At 45.8% G+C, this 21,898-nt stretch overlaps 1 protein-coding gene across 1 annotated transcript in view; it reads right to left on the bottom strand.

The window, feature by feature from the left end:
• Positions 1-15,171: 15,171 nt before the first annotated feature.
• The window catches only part of LOC141073801 (uncharacterized), a 68,125-nt gene continuing 61,398 nt past the window's right edge, over positions 15,172-21,898 (bottom strand). Inside the window, exon 7 of the mRNA XM_073561246.1 lies at positions 15,172-17,468. Within this exon, the coding sequence (XP_073417347.1) occupies positions 16,222-17,468 (1,247 nt within the window). The 3' untranslated portion in view covers positions 15,172-16,221. The remainder of the gene's footprint in view (positions 17,469-21,898) is intronic.

The following is a 21,898-nucleotide window of genomic DNA, read 5'->3' on the forward strand; positions in this document are numbered from 1 at the left end:
AATGTGTTAAATGTGCCTCCAACAGGTAAGACCCCAGGGCAGGAGTTCCCTGCATCCGGGATGTCAGGAGGCCAGGGAAGTCTGCCTGACCTGGCGACTTGGTGGGGTGCCGAGGGGAAGCAGGTGCTACCTGTGGTCTCAGCGGGAGTGGCCGCTGTTACCAGGAGTAGGAGCACCGGAGCCCAAGGAGCCTCGTGGAGGTCTGACGGTTCCCCCTCTCCGACCAAGTGGCTGCCGAGTCAGACAGCGGCCAGGAGCCAGATCCCAGGGAGCTGACAGAGGATGTGGCCGTTTCATCAATTCTTGCCACATCGAGTCAGGGATTTCAGGCAGCGTTGGAAGCTGACGCTAGCCTGAAAGCTCTCAAGGAGCAGGCGACACAGCCTCCCCTGGAGTCCGACCGCGAGCGAGTGGTCTGGGACCAGGGACGGCTGTACCGGGTAATGGTCCAGCCGGGTTCACCAGAGGCGTGACCCAGGGACCGACAGTTAGTGGTACCCTATCCATTCAGTGCAGAATTGTTGCGGAGCGCACATGAGATTCCCATGGCCGAACACCTAGGGATCACCAAAACCAGGGCCAGGCTAGCTCAGCATTTCTACTGGCCGGGAATGAGGACCGAGGTGATTGCCTACTGCCGTTCGTGTGACACCTGTCAGAGGGTGGGGAAGGCGGGGCGGCGCCCAAAAGCCCCACTGGTATCTCTGCCCATCATCGAAGAGCCTTTCTCGAGGGTGGCTGTGGATCTCATTGGACCTCTGTCCACTCCCAGCTGCTCGGGGAAATGCTTCATACTAACGGTAGTGGACTATGCCACCCGGAGGTGGTAGCTTTTTTGTCCATTCGGGCCGACAAAGTGGCCACTGCCTTACTGGAGATTTTCTCCAGAGTGGGGTTTCCCCAGGAAATGCTCACCGACCGAGGGACCCAGTTCATATCGCAGCTGATGGAGTCTCTCTGTAAGCAGGTACAGGTGCAACATCTCGTAGCCAGCCCGTACCACCCACAGACCAATGGCCTGTGTGAGCGGTTCAATGGCACCTTAAAGCAGATGCTGAAGATGTTGGTCGACTCCCACGGGAGAGACTGGGAGCGGTATCTCCCACACTTGCTGTTTGCCTACCGGGAGGTCCCGCAGGCCTCAACAGGGTTCTCCCCCTTTGAGCTCCTGTACGGGCGACGTGTACAGGGGCCCCTTGCTCTGGTGAAGGAAGCATGGGAAGGGGATTTGGCAACCCCTGGAGTGTTGGTCATTGAGTATGTCGTGCGCTTCCGGGACAGAATGATGGCCTTGACACGGCTGGTGAATGACAATATGGCCCAAGCCCAGGCTGACCACAAGCAGTGGTACGACCAGAATGCTTGTGAGCGGACTTACGAGGTGGGTCAAAAGGTGTGGGTACTGGTCCCCATACCTCAAAACAAGCTTCAGGTGACCTGGGAGGGTCCATACCTCGTGCACCAGTGACTCAACACTGTCACCTATCTGGTCACCCTGGACCACTCCCGTGGAAGGAGGAAGGCCTTCCACATGAACATGATGAAGGCCCATCATGAGCCGGAGGCTTGTGCCCACCCAGTGTGCAACCTTCCAGAGGAAGGAGAGGTCGAAACCCTCCTGGATCTGCTCACCCAAGCCAAGGCGGGTGGATCCATCGAGGATGTGGGGGTTGGCCACCAGCTCTCGGAGGACCAACGTTCCCAGCTGGGGGTCAAACTACACCCCTTTCGGGAGCTGTTCAGCAGCCTGCCCGGAAAGACTGAGACAGCTGTCCATGACGTGGACACCGGCAATCACCCCCAGATCCGGCGTTCAGCATATCGGGTCTCTCTTGAGGTGCAGCAGCACATGCGCCAAGAGATAGATGAGATGCTCAAGCTGGGGGTGATCCAAGTGTCAAACAGTGCGTGAGCTTCACCTGTAGTCCTCATCCCTAAAAAAGGCCGAACTACGCGGTTCTGCATGGACTACTGGGGGCTCAACGCTGTGACGGTCACCGATGCGTACCCAATGCCGCGCATCGATGACCTGCTCGATCAGCTGGCCGGGGCCAAGTACCTGACCATCATGGATCTGAGCAGAGGGTATTGGCAGATTCCCCTGACCCCTGGGGCACGGGAATGCTCTGCCTTTATCACCCCATTCGGACTGTACGATTCCACGGTGATGCCATTCGGCATGAAGAATGCCCCTGCCACTTTTCAGAGGATGGTCAACACGCTGCTCGAGGGACTGGAAGGGTATGTGTCCACGTACCTAGACGACATTGCCATCTTCAGTCCCACCAGGGAAGTTCACCTAGATCACCTGGCGCAGGTGCTCAGGTGGATCCAGTGAGCAGGCTTGACCATTATGCCATTAAAATGCCAGCTGGGTATGAGGGAGGTCCATTACCTGGGACACCGGGTAGGTGGGGGAGCTCTGAAGCCAGAGCCCGGGAAGGTGGATGCCATCGCATCCTGGCCCACCCCCAGGACCAAGAAGCAGGTGATGTCCTTCTTGGGGACTGCCGGGTACTATAGGAGGTTTGTTCCACAATATAGTGCCCTGACCAAGCCCCTGACGGACCTCACCAAGAAGAGGCTGCCCATCACATTCGACTGGACAGTCGCATGCGAGACAGCTTTCCAGGCGCTCAAGACTGCCCTTTCTAGCTCTCCTGTACTACAGGCAGCCGACTTCACGTGGCCTTTCGTAGTGCAGACCGACGCCAGCGACTTCGGCCTCGGTGCTGTGCTCAGCCAGGTCGACCCTACGGGCCATGAACACCCCGTTTTATACCTGAGCTAGAAGCTCCTGCAGAGGGAAGTGGCCTATTCCACGATGGAGAAGGAATATCTGGCAATTGTGTGGGCCCTGCAGCGATACTTGTACGGACGCCAATTCACTGTGGAAACAGACCATAACCCCCTCAGCTGGTTACACACGGTCTCTGGGACGAATGGGAGGTTGCTACGCTGGAGCCTCGCTCTCCAACAGTATCACTTCACCATTCGCCACAAAAGAGGCAGGGACCATGGAAACGCTGATGGGTTGTCCCGGCAAGGAGAGGGTGCGGAAAGGCGCATGGGGAAACACAGGAATGTAATACCCCCTAGCACCCTCTAAAGCAGGGAGGTGTTGTGAGTTCATTCTCTGGTTCACCATTTGTGAGTTCTCCTTCCAGACTACCTCTGGTGGTAACAGGAGGTAGTGAGGCTGATTTGATCGGTGGAGATCTGCCACCTGAGAATGAGGATGACGATTGGTCCTCAGGAGTCTCAGATTGGATTTAAGACAGCCGACGTCCTATTCAGTTGCTGGTGATTCCTTCTGGCTTGTCAGCTCTTGGTTTTCAGCTCTGTTCCAGTCATCTAAAGCTAAGTTTTTCTGCTAATGTTCACACTTGATTTTGTTGGTCTCTTCAGTTTTTTGTGTGGTCAGCCAGCCCCGGCTGGGGGCTGTGCTGAATTTGCACTCTTATTTTTCAGTATTTAGCCAATTTGCTTTTTGTCCCTTACTAGTTTGGTCTCTTTTTGCTCTGTCTCAGAATATTTCAGAGTGCTGATATAGTGGGAGAAGTCTAGTGACTTCAGGGTTCATTTTGCTATCAGAAGTGTTGGACTTTATTTTTGTAGGGTTTTTTGCAGGTTGCAGACAGTGTCTTTCCTTTCTTTTCGAGTTAGTTTGGGCCCCATCGTTTGCTCAGCCTATTTTCCTGCCTGTGTTTGTGCCTTCATCTTGTTTCACCATCAACACATGTGTGGGGGCTATCTATTCCTTTGGGGTCTGCTCTGGGGCAGTTAGTTTTCCCCTTTTCATGCTTCAGGCTTATTTAGTCCTCCGGCTGTGACAAAGCGTCTAGGAACATCGTAGGTACGCTCCACGGCTGCTGCTAGTTGTATGGTAGGATCAGGGATCTGCAATCTGCATAGTTACCAACCTCTCTGGTTTTCTGTGACTTAGCTTGTTTTGCTATTTTCTCCTCGGTAACCCATTCATAACAGAATCACCAGCCACACTGCAGATTCTAGGGTACTCAAAAGCAGGAAAAAGTTGTTAAGAAAAAAAAAGTGTCAGAATTTTTTTTTTTATATTTTTCCTCTTTTTCTCTGGCGCCGTAGGATTTTTTTTTCTTTTTCCTAATGGAGATTAAGCAATTGTCTGATCGTGTGGAGCAGCTGGCTGCTGAAGTGCAGGAATTTCCACCTACCTCATTCAGTCACATGCTGCTGAACCTAAGATCCCTACTCCAGATGTGTTTTTTTGGGGATCGGTCTAAATTTCTGAATTTTAAGAATAATTGTAAATTATTTCTGGCCTTGAAGCCTAACTCATCGGGGAGCTCTGTGCAGCAGGTTAAAATTGTCATCTCCTTGCTGCGCGGCGATCCCTAGGATTGGGCTTTTTCTCTGACACCTGAAAATCCTATTCTGACTAATGTGGATGCATTTTTTTCAAGCCTTGGGGTTGTTGTATGATGAACCTAATGCTGTTGATCAAGCTGAGAGAACCCTGTTGGCATTAATCCAGGGTCAGGATTCTGCAGAGTTATACTGTCAAAAATTCCGAAAGTGGGCGGTCCTTACTACATGGAATGATAGTGCATTGGCAGCTCTCTTTCGGAAGGGTTTATCAGAGACCGTAAAAGATGTTATGGTGGGATTTCCTGTTCCCTCTGGTCTGGATGATTCTATGTCATTAGCCATTCAAGTTGATCGGCGTTTACGTGAACGTAAAACTACACGGGAGGCGCTGCCACCTTTTGAACAAACGTCTGAACCTACGCAATGTGATGGGGTTTTGTCTAGGGCGCAACGTCAGGAGTTTAGAAGGCGTAATAAGCTGTGTTTTTTCTGTGGAGACATCTCTCATACTATTTCTGTCTGCCCAAAATGAGAGAAACGTTTTGCACACACATTTGCGGTGGGCAGTATACAGCCTAAGTTTCTTTTGGCAATTACTCTGATCTGCTCCTTATCCACGTTTTCCATGAAGGTTTTTGTGGATTCAGGAGCAGCGTTGACTCTGATGGATTTGGACTTTGCTAAACATTGTGGTTTTTCCATGACACCTCTGCGGACGCCTATTCCTTTGAGGGGTATTGATGCTACTCCTTTGGCGGAGAATAAACCTCAGTTTTGGACCCAGGTGACAATGCGAGTTGCCCCAGACCACCAAGAAAATTGTAAATTTTTGGTGCTGCATAATTTGCATGATACTATTGTTCTGGGTTTTCCTTGGTTGCAAACTTATAATCCTGTTTTGGATTGGAAATCTGGGTCTGTGGTGAGTTGGGGTTGTCAGTGTGTTCTTAGGGACGCTCCTGTTTTCTCCACCTCTCCTCAGTCTCATGATATTCCTGATTATCTAGCCGATTTTTCTGATGTATTTAGTGAGAGCAAGTCTGCATCTTTGCCTCCTCATAGGAGTTATGACTGTGCAATTGAGTTGATGCTTGGGTGTAAATTTCCCAAGGGTCGGCTTTTCAACTTATCAGTACCCGAACATGATGCTATGCAATCCTATATTAAGGAGTCATTGGAGGAGGGTCATATTAGACCATTCTCGTCACCTTTAGGTGCTGGGGTTTTTTTTGTGGCCAAGAAAGATGGTTCATTAAGACCGTGTATTGATTATCGTTCCCTTAACAAGATGATGGTTAAATATCAGTACCCGTTACCTCTGATGTCTGATTTATTCTCCAGAGTTAAGAGTGCCTGCTGGTTTACTAAGCTTGACCTCAGGGGGGCGTATGATCTTATTCGCATCAAGCACGGGGATGAATGGAAGACGGCGTTTAATACTCCGGAGGGACATTTTGAGTACCTGGTGATGCCTTTTGGGCTCACTAATGCCCCTTCTGTCTTCCAGTCCTTTATGAATGATATTTTCCATGACTTTGTGGATAAGTTTTTGATCATCTATCTGGATGATATTTTGATCTTTTCTAGTGATTGGGATTCTCATGTGGAACACGTCCGGACTGTGTTCTGGATTTTGAGGGAGAATTCCCTGTTTGTTAAGGGATCGAAATGCCTCTTTGGTGTACAGAGGATTTCATTTTTGGGATTTATCTTATCTCCATCGACTATTGAAATGGACCCGGCCAAGGTACAGGCCATTTATGATTGGGTTCAGCCTACTTCTTTGAAGGCCCTCCAGAAGTTTTTGGGTTTTGCTAATTTCTATCATAAATTTATAGGTAATTTTTCTGGTATTGTCAAACCACTGACTGATCTGACCAAGAAGGGCACTGATGTGCTGAATTGGTCTCCTGAGGCTATCTCAGCATTTCAGGAGCTTAAGCAGAGATTTACTTCAGCTCCAGTTTTGCGGCAACCTGATGTCTCACTTCCATTTCAGGTGGAGGTAGATGCTTCTGAGATTGGTGCAGGAGCTGTTTTGTCCCAAAAAGACCCTGTGACTTCTAAGATGAATCCCTGTGCCTTTTCTCAAAAGTTCTCCCCATCTGAACGCAACTATGATGTGGGGAATCGGGAATTGTTGGCCATGAAGTGGGCATTTGAGGAGTGGAGACATTGGTTGGAGGGAGCTAGACATCAAGTTGTGGTCCTCACCGATAACAAGAATTTGATTTATCTGGAGTCGGCCAAACGCTTGAATCCTAGACAGGCTAGATGGGCCTTGTTTTTCACGCCTTTTAATTTTGTGGTCTCTTTTCTTCCGGGCACTAAGAATGTTAAGGCAGACGCCCTTTCTAGGAGTTTCTTTGCCGGTTCTCATAGTGTGACCGAGCCTACTACCATCCTAGGTGAGGGGGTAGTTCTTTTTGCCATTTCGCCCGATTTGAGACGCGCCCTAGAGGAATTTCAGGAGGATAAACCTGAGCGTTGCCCTATGGGAAAATTGTATGTTCCTGACCAGTGGAGAAAGAGAGTGATGTCTGAAATTCATGGCTCCGCATTGGCTGGTCATCCAGGTATTTTTGGTACCAGAGATTTGGTGAGTCGGTCCTTTTGGTGGCCTGCCTTATCTCGTAACGTCAGGAATTTTGTACAGTCCTGTGGGACTTGTTCTCGGTCTAAACCCTGTTCTCGTTCTAGTAGGTTGCTGATGCCCTTGCCCGGGCCCAAGAGGCCATGGACCCATATCTCAATGGATTTTATTTCTGATCTTCCTGTCTCTCAGAGAATGACTATTATCTGGGTGATTTGTGATAGATTTTCGAAGATGGTCCATCTTGTACCACTCCCAAAGTTGCCATCTTCCGCTGAGTTGGTGCCCTTGTTTTTACAACAGGTGGTTCGGTTACATGGGATTCCGGAGAACATTGAGTCCGACAGAGGAGGCCAGTTTGTTTCCAGATTCTGGAAAGCCTTTTGTTCCAATCTGGGAATTCAGTTATCCTTCTCCTCCGCGTTTCATCCCCAGACCAATGGACAGACTGAGAGAACAAGCCAGACCTTGGAGTCTTATTTGAGATGTTTTATATCTGCTGATCAGGATGATTGGGTCTCATTTTTGCCCTTGGCCGAATTCGCACTGAACAATAGAGCTAGTTCTGCCACTTTGATGTCACCCTTTTTCTGTAATTTTGGGTTTCATCCTCGATTCTCTTCAGGGCAAGTGCAATCTTTGTCCTGCCCAGGTGTGGACACTGTGGTTAAGAGAATGCAGCAGATATGGGACCAAGTGGTGGATAAGTTGTCACTCTCTCAGGAAAAGGCCAAGCGATTTTCCAACTGGCATAGGACCATTGGTCCCCGGTTTAAAGTGGGTGATATGGTTTGGTTGTCTAAGAATATTCCTATGAAGGTTGCATCTCCTAAATTTAAGCCAAGATTTATTGGTCCTTATAAGATTTTGGAAATTCTTAATCCTGTTTTGTTTCGATTGGCTCTTCCAGTTACGTTCAAGATCCATAACGTATTTCACAAATCTCTGTTGAAGAGGTTTGTTGAGCCAGTGGTTCCTATGGCAGCACCTCCTGACCCTGTGTTGGTTGAAGGCAATGTGGAATATGAGGTAGATAAAATATTGGATTCTCGTTTGGTTAGACGGAGACTCCAGTATTTGGTCAAATGGAAGGGTTATGGTCAGGAGGATAATTCTTGGGTCTCTGCCTCCGATATTCATGCCACTAGATTGGTTCGTGCTTTTCACCGGGCCCATCCTGATCGGCCTGGTGGCGTGGATGAGGGTTCGGTGACCCCCCTCAAGGGGGGGTACTGTTGAGTTCATTCTCTGGATCACCAGTTATGAGTTCTCCTTCCAGACTCCCTCTGGTGGTAACAGGAGGTAGTGAGGCTGATTTGATCGGTGGAGATCTGCCACCTGAGAATGAGGATGATGATTGGTCCTCAGGAGTCTCAGATTGGATTTAAGACAGCCGACGCCCTATTCAGTTGCTAGTGATTCCTTCTGGCTTGTCAGCTCTTGGTTTTCAGCTCTGTTCCAGTCATCTAAAGCTAAGTTTTTCTGCTAATGTTCACACTTGATTTTGTTGGTCTATTCAGTTTTTTGTGTGGTCAGCCAGCCCCGGCTGGGGTCTGTGCTGAATGTCCACTCTTATTTATCAGTATTTAGCCAATTTGCTTTTTTTCCCTTACTATTTTGGTCTCTTTTTGCTCTGTCTCAGAATATTTCAGAGTGCTGATATAGTGGGAGATGTCTAGTGACTTCAGGGTTAATTTTGCTATCAGAAGTATTGGACATTATTTTTGTAGGTTTTTTTGCAGGTTGCAGTGTCTTTCCTTTCAAGTTAGTTTGGGCCCCATCGTTTGCTCAGCCTATTTTCCTGCCTGTGTTTGTGCCTTCATCTTGTTTCACCGTCAGTACATGTGTGGGGGCTATCTATTCCTTTGGGGTCTGCTCTGGGGCAGTTAGTTTTCCCCTTTTCATGCTTCAGGCTTATTTAGTCCTCCGGTTGTGATGAAGCATCTAGGAACATTGTAGGTACGCTCCACGGCTGCTGCTAGTTGTGTGGTAGGATCAGGGATCTGCAATCTGCATAGTTACCAACCTCTCTGGTTTTCTGTGACTTAGCTTGTTTTTCTTTTTTCTCCTCGGTGACCTATTCATAACAGGGAGGTGTGATGAAGGAGTTAACTGCTCCTACCCCCCAGGGCCTGTTAGCATATTGAAGAAAGCAGGATTTAGTGTTCCAATGCTGAATAGCAAGGCCTTTTAGTATGATAATGAGATAAGGCCCAAAACAGAACTTCAAAGCTTAGGTAAGGAGCCACGCCAGCATGGGGCAGGAAGATGCCTGAAGGCTTCAATTAGAAGGTACCTGCCAGCTAGACACAGAAATACACATCCATTGTCTCTCCCAGCCTCTCCGGCTCCATCTTGGGATCATGGATTATGAGCACATCTTTCGAGTTAAGGACTCCTGAAAAATATCCGAGTGACCCTGAGGAAATCGCGCATCTGGCAGTGTGACTCCTGAGTCGGTGAGGGTTCTGGCCTGAGATACATAGATTGGTCCTCCACAGCGACCCAATGGGGCCATGTTTGCTCTCCACACGACAGGCAAAACAAACTGCATTCACTGGTACCTCTCATGTCCTGATCCGATCATGCTGTTGAAAGTTACCCCCTTTCATAGAATCATAGAATCATAGAATCGTAGAGTTGGAAGGGACCTCCTGGGCCATCTGGTCCAACCCCCTGCTCAAAGCAGGATTCGCTAAATCATCCCAGTCAGATGTCTGTCCAGCCTCTGTTTGAAGACTTCCATTGAAGGAGAACTCACCACTTCTCGTGGCAGCCTGTTCCACTCATTGATCACTCTAACTGTCAAAAAGTTTTTTCTAATATCTAATCTGTGTCTCCTCCCATTCAGTTTCATCCCATTGCTTCTAGTCTTTCCTTGTGCAAATGAGAATAAAGTTGATCCTTCTACAATGTGACAGCCCTTTAGATATTTGTAGACAGCTATTAAGTCTCCTCTCAGTCTTCTCTTTTGCAAACTAAACATTCCCAAATCCTGCAACCTTTCCTCATAAGACAGGGTTTGCAGACCGGTCACCATTCTGGTCGCTCTTTTCTGAACTTGCTCCAGTTTGTTGATGTCTTTTTTAAAATGTGGTGCCCAAAACTGGACACAATATTCCAGATGAGGTCTGACCAAAGAGGAGTAGAGGGAAATAATGACTTCACGTGATCTAGACTGTATGCTTCTGTTAATACATCCTAGAATTGCATTTGCCTTTTTTGCTGCTGCATCACACTGTTGACTCATATTCAGTCTGTGATCTATTAGTATACCCAAGTCTTTTTCACATGTGCTGTCACTTAGCCCTATTCCTCCCATTCTATATATGCTTTTTCCATTTTTATTGCCCAGATGTAGTACTTTGCATTTCTCCCTGTTAAAAACCATTCTGTTAGTTGCTGCCCACTTCTCCAGTTTATTTAAATCTTTTTGAATCCTCTCTCTCTCTTCTCTAGTATTAGCTATCCCTCCTAGCTTTGTGTCATCAGCAAATTTAATCAGTTTACCCTCAATTCCTTCATCTAAATCGTTGATAAAGATGTTGAACAATACAGGGCCCAGGACAGAGCCCTGTGGTACCCCACTTGAGACATTCTTCCAACTGGATGTGCAGCCATTTACGACCACTCTTTGGGTCCGATCACTAAGCCAGTTATGAATCCACCTAACAGTTGCCTTGTCCATTCCATACTTAATCATTTTTTCAATAAGGATTGTATGAGAGACTTTGTCAAATGCTTTGCTGAAGTCAAGATATACTATATCTACAGCATTTCCTTGATCCACCCAATCAGTGATACCGTCATAGAAGGAAATTAAGTTAGTCTGACATGACTTATTAGTTACAAACCCATGCTGACTCTGTTTAATCACTTCATTCTTATCCAGGTATTGACATACATGTTGTTTAATAATTTGTTCAAAGATCTTTCCTGGTATAGAAGTCAGACTCACCGGCCTATAGTTACCTGGGTCCACCTTCATCCCCTTTTTGAAGATAGGAACAACATTTGCTCTTCTCCAGTCTTCTGGCACTTCTCCTGTTCTCCAAGAATTTTCAAAGATTATAGAGAGGGGTTCAAAAATTTCTTCTGCTATCTCCTTCAGTACTCTGGGGTGTAATTCATCTGGACCTGGAGACTTGAATTCATTTAGGCTAGCTAAGTGTTTCCTCACTATCTTTCTGTTTATAGATATCCTGGATTCTTCTATTCCCTTAATAGGACAGTGAATAACAGTTGATGTTACATTTCCTTTCTGAGAGAAAACAGATGCAAAATAGGAATTTAAAAGTTCAGCCTTCTCAACATCCTGTCTTACCATTTCATCATTTTCATCCTGTAAAAATCCTATAGCATCTTTGACTTTTCTTTTACTTTTGACATATCCCCAAAATCCTTTATTATTGCTTTTGACATCTCTTGCAAGCCTCAATTCATTTTCAGCTTTAGCTAATCTGATTTGTGCCCTGCAGGTTCTGCAGACAGCATTATATTCTTCTTTAGATATGCCTCCCTCTTTCCATTTTATAAACATTTTTTTCTTCCTTTTTAGCATGTGCTTAAGTTCTGTGTTCATCCATCCTGGTTTCCTTAACTGCTTCCTATTCTTCCCTCTTTTCGGAATTGTTAACTGTGCTTTGAGAATTTCATTTTTCAAGATTTCCCATCCTTCCTGGACATTTTTGTCTTTAAGGATATCCAGCCATTGGATCCCTCCAATTCTCTTTCTGAATCCCTTAAAATCTGCCTTTCTGAAATCTAACCTTGACGTCTGAGTCTTCACAGGTCTTCCGCCTCTAGTTATCCAAAATTCTAAAATAGCATGGTCGCTACCTCCTAGGGTCCCAGCCACTTTTACCTCCTCAACCATTTCCTCCCTGTTTATAAGGATTAGATCCAAGGTAGCAGTTCCCCTTGTTTTCTCCCTTACCTTTTGGAAGATAAAGTTGTCAGCAAGAGAGGATAAGAATTTCCTTGACCTGTTAGTTTTGCCTGAGAGAGATTCCCAACAAATGTCTGGATAGTTGAAATCTCCCATGACAACTATGTCATATTTTTTGGAGAACTTGGCCATTTGATGCATAAAGAGTTCATCCATAGCTTCAGCTTGCACAGGCGGCCTGTAGTAAATGCCTACAATGGTGTCCTTTCCATTGTTCTGTCCTTGTATTCTTACCCAAACAGTTTCCACAGAACTCCCAGTCTCTGAAGCTTCAATCTCTGTGCAGATATACGCGTTTCTAACATACAATGCGACACCCCCTCCTCGTTTATCAAGTCTGTTTCTTGCAAATAAGTTGTATCCTTCTAGTCTTGTATTCCAATCATGTGTATTGTCCCACCAAGTTTCAGTGATTCCAATGACATCATATTTCTTTTCCTGTGTTAGTAGTTCCAATTCTCCTTGTTTGTTGCCCATGCTTTGTGCATTAGTATAGAAACATTTTAGTTTGTGATTGGTTTCTCTTTCTCCAATATTTTTATTAATTAGATTCTTTCGTCTTTGTTCTTCCTTTCCACTTCTAATAGCAGAGTTCTCAATAGCATTTGTCAGGTGTATGGCTTTTTCTGGTCTTTTGCTTCCCTTCCCATGTTGTTCTAGTTTAAAGCTCTCCTTACAAGTGTAGCAAGGCGACTTCCAAATACATGCTTACCAGTCTTCGTAAGGTGCTCCCCATCTCTAGCAAGTAGTCCATCGTATAAGTAGTTCACTCCGTGATCCAGGAATCCAAATCGTTGCTGACGGCACCATCGACGTAGCCAGTTGTTCACCTGCAGAATCTTATTCCACCTCCTTGTTCCATGGCCATCCACTGGGAGGATGGAAGAGAAGACCACCTGCGCTCCCAGTTCTTTCACTTTCTTGCCTAAGTCTTCAAAGTCTCTGCAGATGGTTTCCAGGTCGTTTCTTGCAGTGTCATTTGTCCCCACATGTAGTAGCAGGAATGGGTAGTCATCTGTAGGTCTGAAGAGTCCTGATATCCTGTCAGACACATCTTTAATTTTTTGCACCTGGAAGACAACACATTTCTCTTGAAGTTATATCCGGTCTGCAGATAGCGGCCTCAGTTCCTCTCAACAGGGAATCCCCCATGACCACCACTCTCCGTTTCTTCTTCACAACATTTTTCTTTCTCCATCCAGGAGGACTCTGAAGGCGTACAAGGTTGCTGCTTGTTGGCAAAGTCTTATCCTGATGTATTTCTTCATTGTTTTCCTGCGTGAGAGCCTGGTACTGGTTTCTGAGCAGTATGGGTGCTGACTGCCTCCTGATCCTCCTGCTTCTCTGGGTCACATGTCTCCATTCCTCTGTTTCTTCAGGTGCACTTCGAATTTCTTCTCTTTCTGTAACATGAAGAGATAATTCTGCTCTGTCCAAGAACTCTTCACCTTCCTTAATGATCTTCAACGTAGCTAACCTCTCTTCGAGATTTTGCAACTTTTCCTCCAACAGGGACACAAGCTTGCATTTGTGGCATGTGAAGTTTGGCTTTTCCACTGGTAAGTCTGTGAACATGTAGCAAGAAATGCAGCTCACCAAATGGCTCCTGGCCTCTTCCATCTTGAGATTTCTTAAAAACGATGAAAGATGAGCCCAAATTCGCGATTTTTCCGATTTCCTCTTTTCAGCTGCAACGGCCAAAACCCAGTGATCGTTGAGCTCGCGGAGACTCTTCACTTGTCCCAGAAGGCACTGGGAATATGCAAATGATCTCCTCAAGACTCTTCCCCTGGTTTTCCGATTTCCTCTTTTCAGCTGCAACGGCCAAAACCCAGTGATCGTTGAGCTCGCGGAGACTCTTCACTTATCCCAGAAGGCACTGGGAATATGCAAATGATCTCCTCAAGACTCTTCCCCTTTCTTAGATATTGGGAATAAGTACTGCAGAGAGCTAAAGGGTGGAGATTATTAGCCCACCCTCTGACACAGGGGGAGGAGCCTAGCGTGTTTAAAACTAGCAGCCCATGGCAGAAACAGACACTCACACATAAGAACCAGACGATGGTGATCTAAGAAGGAACTGGGGACAGACCTGCCAAGGGGAGCAGCGGCCCGTGCCTTGGGGGTCTGTCTGGCAACTAAGATTCTTGTACCTGTGGACTGCAGAGCTCCCGGCACCCACATGCACCCTACAATCTGGTAAATTGACTTCCACCTTAATATCTCTAAGTCTTGTACCCTTATTGTTATACTTTACTCTGACTGCAAATCCACTGTAATTTCATTGTATAGCTTTCTGTATATTAATGTAATTATCTAGTGCGCCCTTAAGGCAATTAAACTATAAAATTAATCTTGGGCTGATGCTTTTACTCTGATCATGAATCTTAGAATACCCAGCGGGTAACAGGACATCCTCCCCGGCGGCCATTTGCTCTAGGTGCAGTTCCCTTACTGACCTGAGAGATCAAGGGGGCGCCGGAGAGCTGTGCCTTAGTTACGTCACATTGGTGACGTGGGAGGAACGGGTCCTGTGTTGTGTCCTCCACACTTCTATCTAAAATTTCCTGGGAAACCTGTGCATCTGGTGGCCCCCCTCAAAAAGGGGGTACTTTCACGGATCCACCCCTCAGTGTGTCTGGGATGCAGTTACTGAGAGTTCAGCTGTCCAGTCTGGTACAGGGGCGTGCTTAAGCTGTCAGCACTTTGACAGCTGAACCGTCCAATCTGAGACTGGGAGGCACTGGCTCTCTCCAAAACACTGACAGCTCATCATGCCCCTGCACTATACTGGACAAGTGACGCGCACATGTACCAGACTGGATGGCAGAGCTGTCAGTATCTGCATCCCAGGCACACTGAGGGGTCGAACCGTGGCAATAAATAGATTAGGAGTGGATAGGACCCACTAAAGGATCCTCTGTTCTTCCAGTGGGCCAGTCTGACTCGGTTTGTATCCTTTTGTAAAACATAGAAACTATAATCCTCAATATTGTCATTGAAACATCACGAAGGAAAATTTGTGAAATTATGTAAATCACAGGATTGATATACATGTTAATATTATGAAAACGATAAAAAAAAAAAAACTTTGAGCACCCTTGGAGATTTATGTGCTCAGTTAACGTTGACCAAGGTTTCAGACTTTAATTAGCCTGTTAGGTTTATGGCTTGTTCAGTATCATCGTTAGGAAAGGCCTAGATTAACTGTTTAAATATCAGTTATTTTGACATAGGGTGCGTAAACTTTTACATGCCACTGTACATCGATTTTTCTGGCTAATACAATATCACAATATACTTTATTTTTATTCATTATTGTTGTTCACCGATATTAAAACATACATGAACACACTGGACATGATTACATTACTTACTAGCAGGGCAAAGGGGCAGGGAGACTGCAAAGAAGTACTAGCTATAGATAGGTGTAAAGATTTGCAGGACTGCGATGGCTCAGACAGGTCAGTAATCTGTGACAACTGGACGGGAGCCCTGCGAATATCTTTACTTCCTGGTATTTAAAGGTGCACACCACTCCGATAGGAATAATGTGGTTTAGGAATATGTCCTGGAGGACACATTACAAATTATTGCTCTGTATCAAATGTAATGGCTCAAACTGACAATCTGGACCATGACTTCACTTTTTGTTGCTTATATTTCAGTTATTCTTGTACTTATTTGTGAATATATCGCAAAACTTATTGTACATAATTGGGACAACTGTCAAGGCCACTATTTGATTACCAACTATTCTTATCCAGTGCTGAACATTCTCACGTCCAATGGTATCTACATCTTCAGGACACAGATCCAGTTGCATACAATAGTGGAACAGGGAGCCATCAGCTTGTGGCCGCATTATTCAGCCAGCACGTGTAAATTTTGGCGCAACAAACAATATCATAACGCCTTCTGTGTGGTGCCATAGTCCTCACACAGCACAGATTGAGGTAGCACATAATGAAAACAAGCCTAGGTTCTTTTTTAATTGTGTCTGTACATTTTCCTGCATGAGAAGGAACCCGAAAATGTATTGAGAACCACATTTTGTGCTTCATACTATATTGGCAGACACAGTGGGTACATTATACTGTATTGGAGAGCCCAATCCTGGCTTCATACTGAATTAGAGAGCATACTGGGGTCAACAGGTTCTGGTTCTCGCAGCATCGGGGAATCAAACAAATTTTTAGAGTATGCCAAACACACTTAGTTAGCCCACAAGCATGCTCAGGTAATGCCTTATCCAAACACGTTCACTCTTCACTAGTGACAATATATTTTTCTATTTACATGTTGTTAATAAAACAATTAACAAAATAAATGGCTACTTCCCTGTGTGAGTTCTTTGATGTCTGACAAGAGTTGATTTCCGATGAAAAGATTTGCCACAATTTGAACATGAAAACAGCTTTTCCCCTGTGTGAATTCTCTGATGAATAGAAAGTTGTGATTTATCCCTAAAGCCTTTCCCACATTCTGAACATGAAAATGGCTTCTCCCCTGTGTGAATTCTCTGATGTACAACAAGTCTTGATTTCAGATTAAAACATTTCCCACAATTTGAACATGAAAATGGAATGTGACGACTTTGATGTTTAACAAAATGTGATTTGTTTGTAAAACATTTCCCACATACTCGGCACGAAAATGGCTTCTCTTCTGTATGACTTCTGTGATGTATTTCAAGTTGGGATTTCTTCGTATAACGTTTCCCACATTCTAAACATAAAAATGGCTTATCTCCTGTGTGAACACTCAAATGGGCAACAAGATTTGTTTTCCGGTTAAAACATTTCCCACATTCTGAGCATGAAAATGGTTTCTCCCCTGTGTGACCTCTCTGATGTAATACAAGTTGGGATTTCAATCTAAAACGTTTCTCACATTCAGAGCATGAAAACGGCTTATCTCCTGTGTGAACTCTCAGATGTCTAACAAGATCTGTTTTCCGGTTAAAACATTTCCCACATTCTGAACATAAAAATGGCTTATATCCTGTGTGGACTCTTAGATGTGTAACAAGATCTGTTTTCTGATTAAAAAAATTCCCACATTCTGAGCATGAAAATGGTTTCTTCCCGGAGTGAATTCTCTGATGTAAAACAATTTGTGCTTTCAATCTAAAACATTTCCCACATTCTGAGCATGAAAATGGTTTTTCCCCGGTGTGAATACTCTGATGTAATACAATTTGTGCTTTCAATCTAAAACATTTCCCACATTCTGAACATGAATACGGCTTCTCCCCTGTGTGAATTCTCTGATGTGCAACAAGGTTTGATTTAGTACTGTAATATTTTCCACATTCTGAACATGAAAATGATTTCTCCCCTATGTAAGTTATTTCATTTTCAGCAACTCTTCTCTGACTTTCATTTTGCATATTTGTCTTTGAGAAAGCAGAAGAGAGGACTGGTTGAAAAGGATCAGGTGACAGATATTTTCTTAGATGAGCTTGTGGTGTATCTGCAAAAATTAAAGGTTCTTCACATGTATCAGATGTTCTACTACAATTATCAGCTGCAAAATCTGAGGATATCACATGTTCGCCGGAGCTCCTGGTACAGTCATCTGCCAAGAATAAAACTGATTTTACTATTATTAAATAACATTGCATTGAAATTATATTGATATTTATTTTGTTATATACTTTATAACATTTCCATACAAACTGTAACAAAATTCAATTATTGACATACTAAGGCAGTAGATCACAATAGAGGGGCTGATAGTTTATGGTGTTAGACCACCAGGTTTTGCGCTTTCAAATTTCCATTTCTGTATAACAATACATCTTCTCTGTAGGTTCATGTTTCATTATGTCTGTCACCAATCATTTTCAGTTATATTTTCAGTAGAGACTCATAAAGAGGCCTGTAATCAATTTTAATATGTGATTTCATGTCATGCACGCTCTGATTGGTACAAGCACTGTAGCATGGAAGAAAGAACATGGGAGGCATATAGACTGATCATGTACATATTGTTATGTCTGTCATAGGCTCAAATAAGCCACCGTGGACAGACTTTTACAAGCCACTCAGTCTGGCACATTTCAGATTAACTCTAGCCTTCACGCTTTAACTCCTGTACAGGGATCAGGTTATACAATAGGGTCAACTGGAATTCTTCCTGGGAAGAACTGTTATCTGGAAAAGTGACCCCGAGGCAAGAGAATGGTTGGGTAGCCAGGTCAGAACCAGGAGGACGGAGTAGGGACAATACTGTAAAGAAGAATAGTAAGTGATCGGAGGTAAAAAAAAAAAAATCAGGAATGTCTTTCACAGAAGCGAGTCAGATTATAACTAGTGTTGAGCATTCCGTTTCCGCAAGTATCGGGTATCGGCCGATATTCGCGGTATCGAAATTCCGATACTGAGTTCCGATACTTTTAGCATATCGAATACCGGAATCGGAAGTTCCCATAATGCTATGAGCAAGTTTGATTTAATTCAGCCAATGACAATCCTCAGAAGTGTGGGCACATCCTGTTAGGCATGTAGGCATGTTAAGTAATGGCATGGCTGTGATTGGCTGCCGAAATGATGTCATGATGCACTATAAAAGCCGCCGCCGCCATTTCGGGTTCACTCTGCTGTGAATTCAGTTAGGGACAGGCTGCTGTTCAAGACTCTGAGGGACAGTTAGAGATAGCGATTTTCAAAATCATATTGTGCTTTACCCAGGCTACATAATAAACCACTGTAGCTTTCTTTTGCCTTGCAGCAGTGTTCACAGCTGTCTGCAAGGTCTGTGTGAGTGCAGCTCAAGCTGTATAGTGTGTCCTGCAGCCACGTCTGGTTGTAGGCCGCTCAGCGTGTGTCACTGCCTCATACATATTTTTTTGCTGCTCATTTTTCATTCTCCTATTAGTGTGCATCCATCCGTATCCATCTCAATTGGTTGGTTGCAAACACTATAGGAGTAGACAGCGGAGCCTCTCTTCAGCCTTTCAGTGCTAGTGCCCAGTTTTCTGCACTGTTCACGGCTGTCTGAGAGGTCTCTCTGTGTGAGTGCAGCTCACACTGTAGTGTGTCCTACAGCTACGTCTGGTTGTAGGCCTGTGATAAAACACTCCGGGATCGCCTTTGCTGGGGTCAAAGGTCACGTGCGTTCAGCATGAAACTCAGGCGCAGAGCTGGGATTCGGGTATAACTGACACTGGGTCAGGTTTATTAATGGTGAAAGCAATGCATAAAGAAATAAAACATAAAACAAATCCTTGCCTGTCCAGCACTAACTAAACAAGGTACCACCTAACTACCAACTGGCGGGCTTCTCCCGTCCAGCCAAACCACAGTTGCAGTGGACACTGCTTTCACTCACGTGTGTCTCTCACACAGACAGACTCTCTGTGTTCCCAGGCTGAGACACTCACACAACCACCTGGCATCCTTTTATATCCACCTCCCATTATTCATTAGTAAGCAGGTGCGATACTGACCAGACTAGGCCACATAGGAAAGGAATCTGGGCGAGATATACCTGCCCTCATCCACTATTCCCACATGATTCTCACATATCCCCCCCTCTGCTCAGACCACTCCGGTCGAGCAATGACACCCACCAAACAGTGCACTCGGGACAGGGCATCTGCATTCCCCATCTGTACCCCTGGGCGGTGCTCCACCGTAAAAGTGTAGGCCTGCAGGGCAAGGAACCACCGGGTCACCCGGCTATTCCGTTCCTTGTTCAAGTGCATCCACTTGAGAGGGGCATGGTCAGTGATCAGCCTGAACTTTCGGCCCACCAGGTAATATTTGAGGGCCTCTAGAGCCCACTTAATGGCGAGGCACTCTTTTTCTATGACTGCATACCTTTGCTCGTGTTTATTCAGCTTCCTGCTGAGATAGAGGACTGGGTGTTCCACTCCGTCCCTCACTTGTGAGAGTACGGCCCCGATACCGGTATCAGAGGCATCCGTTTGTACCACAAACTCGCTGCGGAAGTCCGGAGTCACCAGTACGGGCTGAGAGCAAAGTGCTCGTTTTAGGCTATGGAAGGCTTCTTCAGCCGCTAAACTCCATTTAATCATGACGGAGCCTTTCCCTTTTGTAAGATCCGTCAGGGGGGTAGCGATGGCTGCAAAATTGGGTATGAACCAGCGATAATAGCCGGCAATCCCCAGGAAGGCTTGCACCTGCTTCTTGTTGACAGGTTGTGGCCAGTCCTGAACCGCCTGAATCTTATCAACCTGGGGTTTAACAACACCCCTCCCAATTACATACCCCAAATACCGGGCTTCTTCTAGCCCGACATGACATTTCTTGGGGTTCGTGGTTAGACCTGCTTCCCACAGGTGGTCAATCACAGCTTGTACTTTCTGGAGATGAGTCTCCCAGTCCAAGCTGTAAATGACAATGTCATCCAAATAGGCCGAAGTGTACTGCCTATGCGGCCTCAGGACTCGATCCATCAGTCTCTGGAAGGTCGCCGGTGCTCCGTACAGTCCAAACGGCATATACACATACTGAAATAGACCTTCCGGCGTAGCAAATGCCGTCTTTTCTCTGGCAGCCTCCGCCAAAGGGATCTGCCAATACCCCTTTGTTAGGTCTAGTGTCGTAATATACCGGGCTTTTCCTAACCGATCTATTAACTCGTCGACCCGGGGCATAGGATAGGCATCAAATTTTGAGACCGCATTCAGTTTCCTGAAGTCATTGCAGAACCGGATTGTGCCGTCCGGTTTAGGAATTAACACAATCGGGCTGGACCAAGCACTGTGTGATTCCTCAATGACACCTAACTCTAACATTGCCTTCACTTCTCGGGAAACGGCTTCACGGCGCGCTTCCGGAATTCTGTAGGGTTTCACGTGAACAGTGACACCAGGTTCTGTTACGATGTCATGTTTCATTAGCGTAGTCTGCCCGGGTTTTTCTGAGAAAAACTTTTGGTTGTGAAGTAGAAACTGCCTGACCTCAGTCTTTTGCCGCTCTGAGAGAGTCTCTGCAACCCGTACCTCCGGTACGGTATGCGAGCAGATGGGACGGGCCAGCTCCGCTGACAAGGCAGACCGATCTTTCCAGGGTTTTATCAGATTTACATGATAAATCTGTTCAGGTTTCCGTTTACCTGCCTGGTATACTTTGTAGTTTACTTCACCAACTCTTTCCTTAATCTCAAAGGGGCCCTGCCATTTTGCCAGGAACTTACTGTCCACCGTGGGGACCAGGATCAACACCCTATCTCCGGGTGCAAACGTACGGATCTTGGCGCCCCTATCATAGGTTCTTTTTTGGGCTCCTTGAGCCTGCATCATGTGTTCTTTGACGATAGGCATAACAGCCGCAATACGGTCCTGCATTTTTGTGACGTGATCTATCACCGTTTTAAATGGAGTGACCTGACCCTCCCAGGTTTCTTTTGCAACGTCTAACAGTCCGCGAGGACGTTGGGCGTACAATAACTCGAAAGGCGAGAACCCCGTGGAAGAATGGGGCACTTCCCTGATGGCAAAAAGCAAATACGGAAGTAAATAGTCCCAGTTCTTCCCATCCTTGTCTATCACCTTTCTCAGCATCTGCTTCAGAGTTTTATTGAACCGTTCGACCAACCTGTCTGTTTGAGGGTGATACACGGATGTGCGTAACAGTTCGATTTGTAACAATCGGCAGAGCTCCTTCATTACCCTGGACATAAAGGGGGTCCCCTGGTCGGTGAGTATCTGTTTTGGTATACCGACCCGACTAAACACATGCACCAGTTCCTTGGCAATTGTCTTGGTGGCCGTGTTACGCAAAGGTATGGCCTCCGGGTAATGAGTGGCATAATCCAAGATGACCAGGATATGTTGGTGTCCACGTGCAGACCGTGGAAGGGGCCCAACTAAATCCATCCCAATCCTCTCAAACGGGACTTCAATAATAGGTAGGGGTACCAAAGGGCTACAGAACCGGGGCTTAGGTGCAGAGGCTTGGCAGTCAGGACAAGACTCACAATATACACGAACATCGTGATGCATGCCTGGCCAAACAAAACAGTGTAATATCCTTTCA

The sequence above is a fragment of the Dendrobates tinctorius genome, unplaced genomic scaffold, assembly GCF_039654945.1.
Source record: "Dendrobates tinctorius isolate UK_male_01 unplaced genomic scaffold, ASM3965494v1 ptg000014l, whole genome shotgun sequence".
Classification (NCBI taxonomy): Eukaryota; Metazoa; Chordata; class Amphibia; order Anura; family Dendrobatidae; genus Dendrobates; species Dendrobates tinctorius.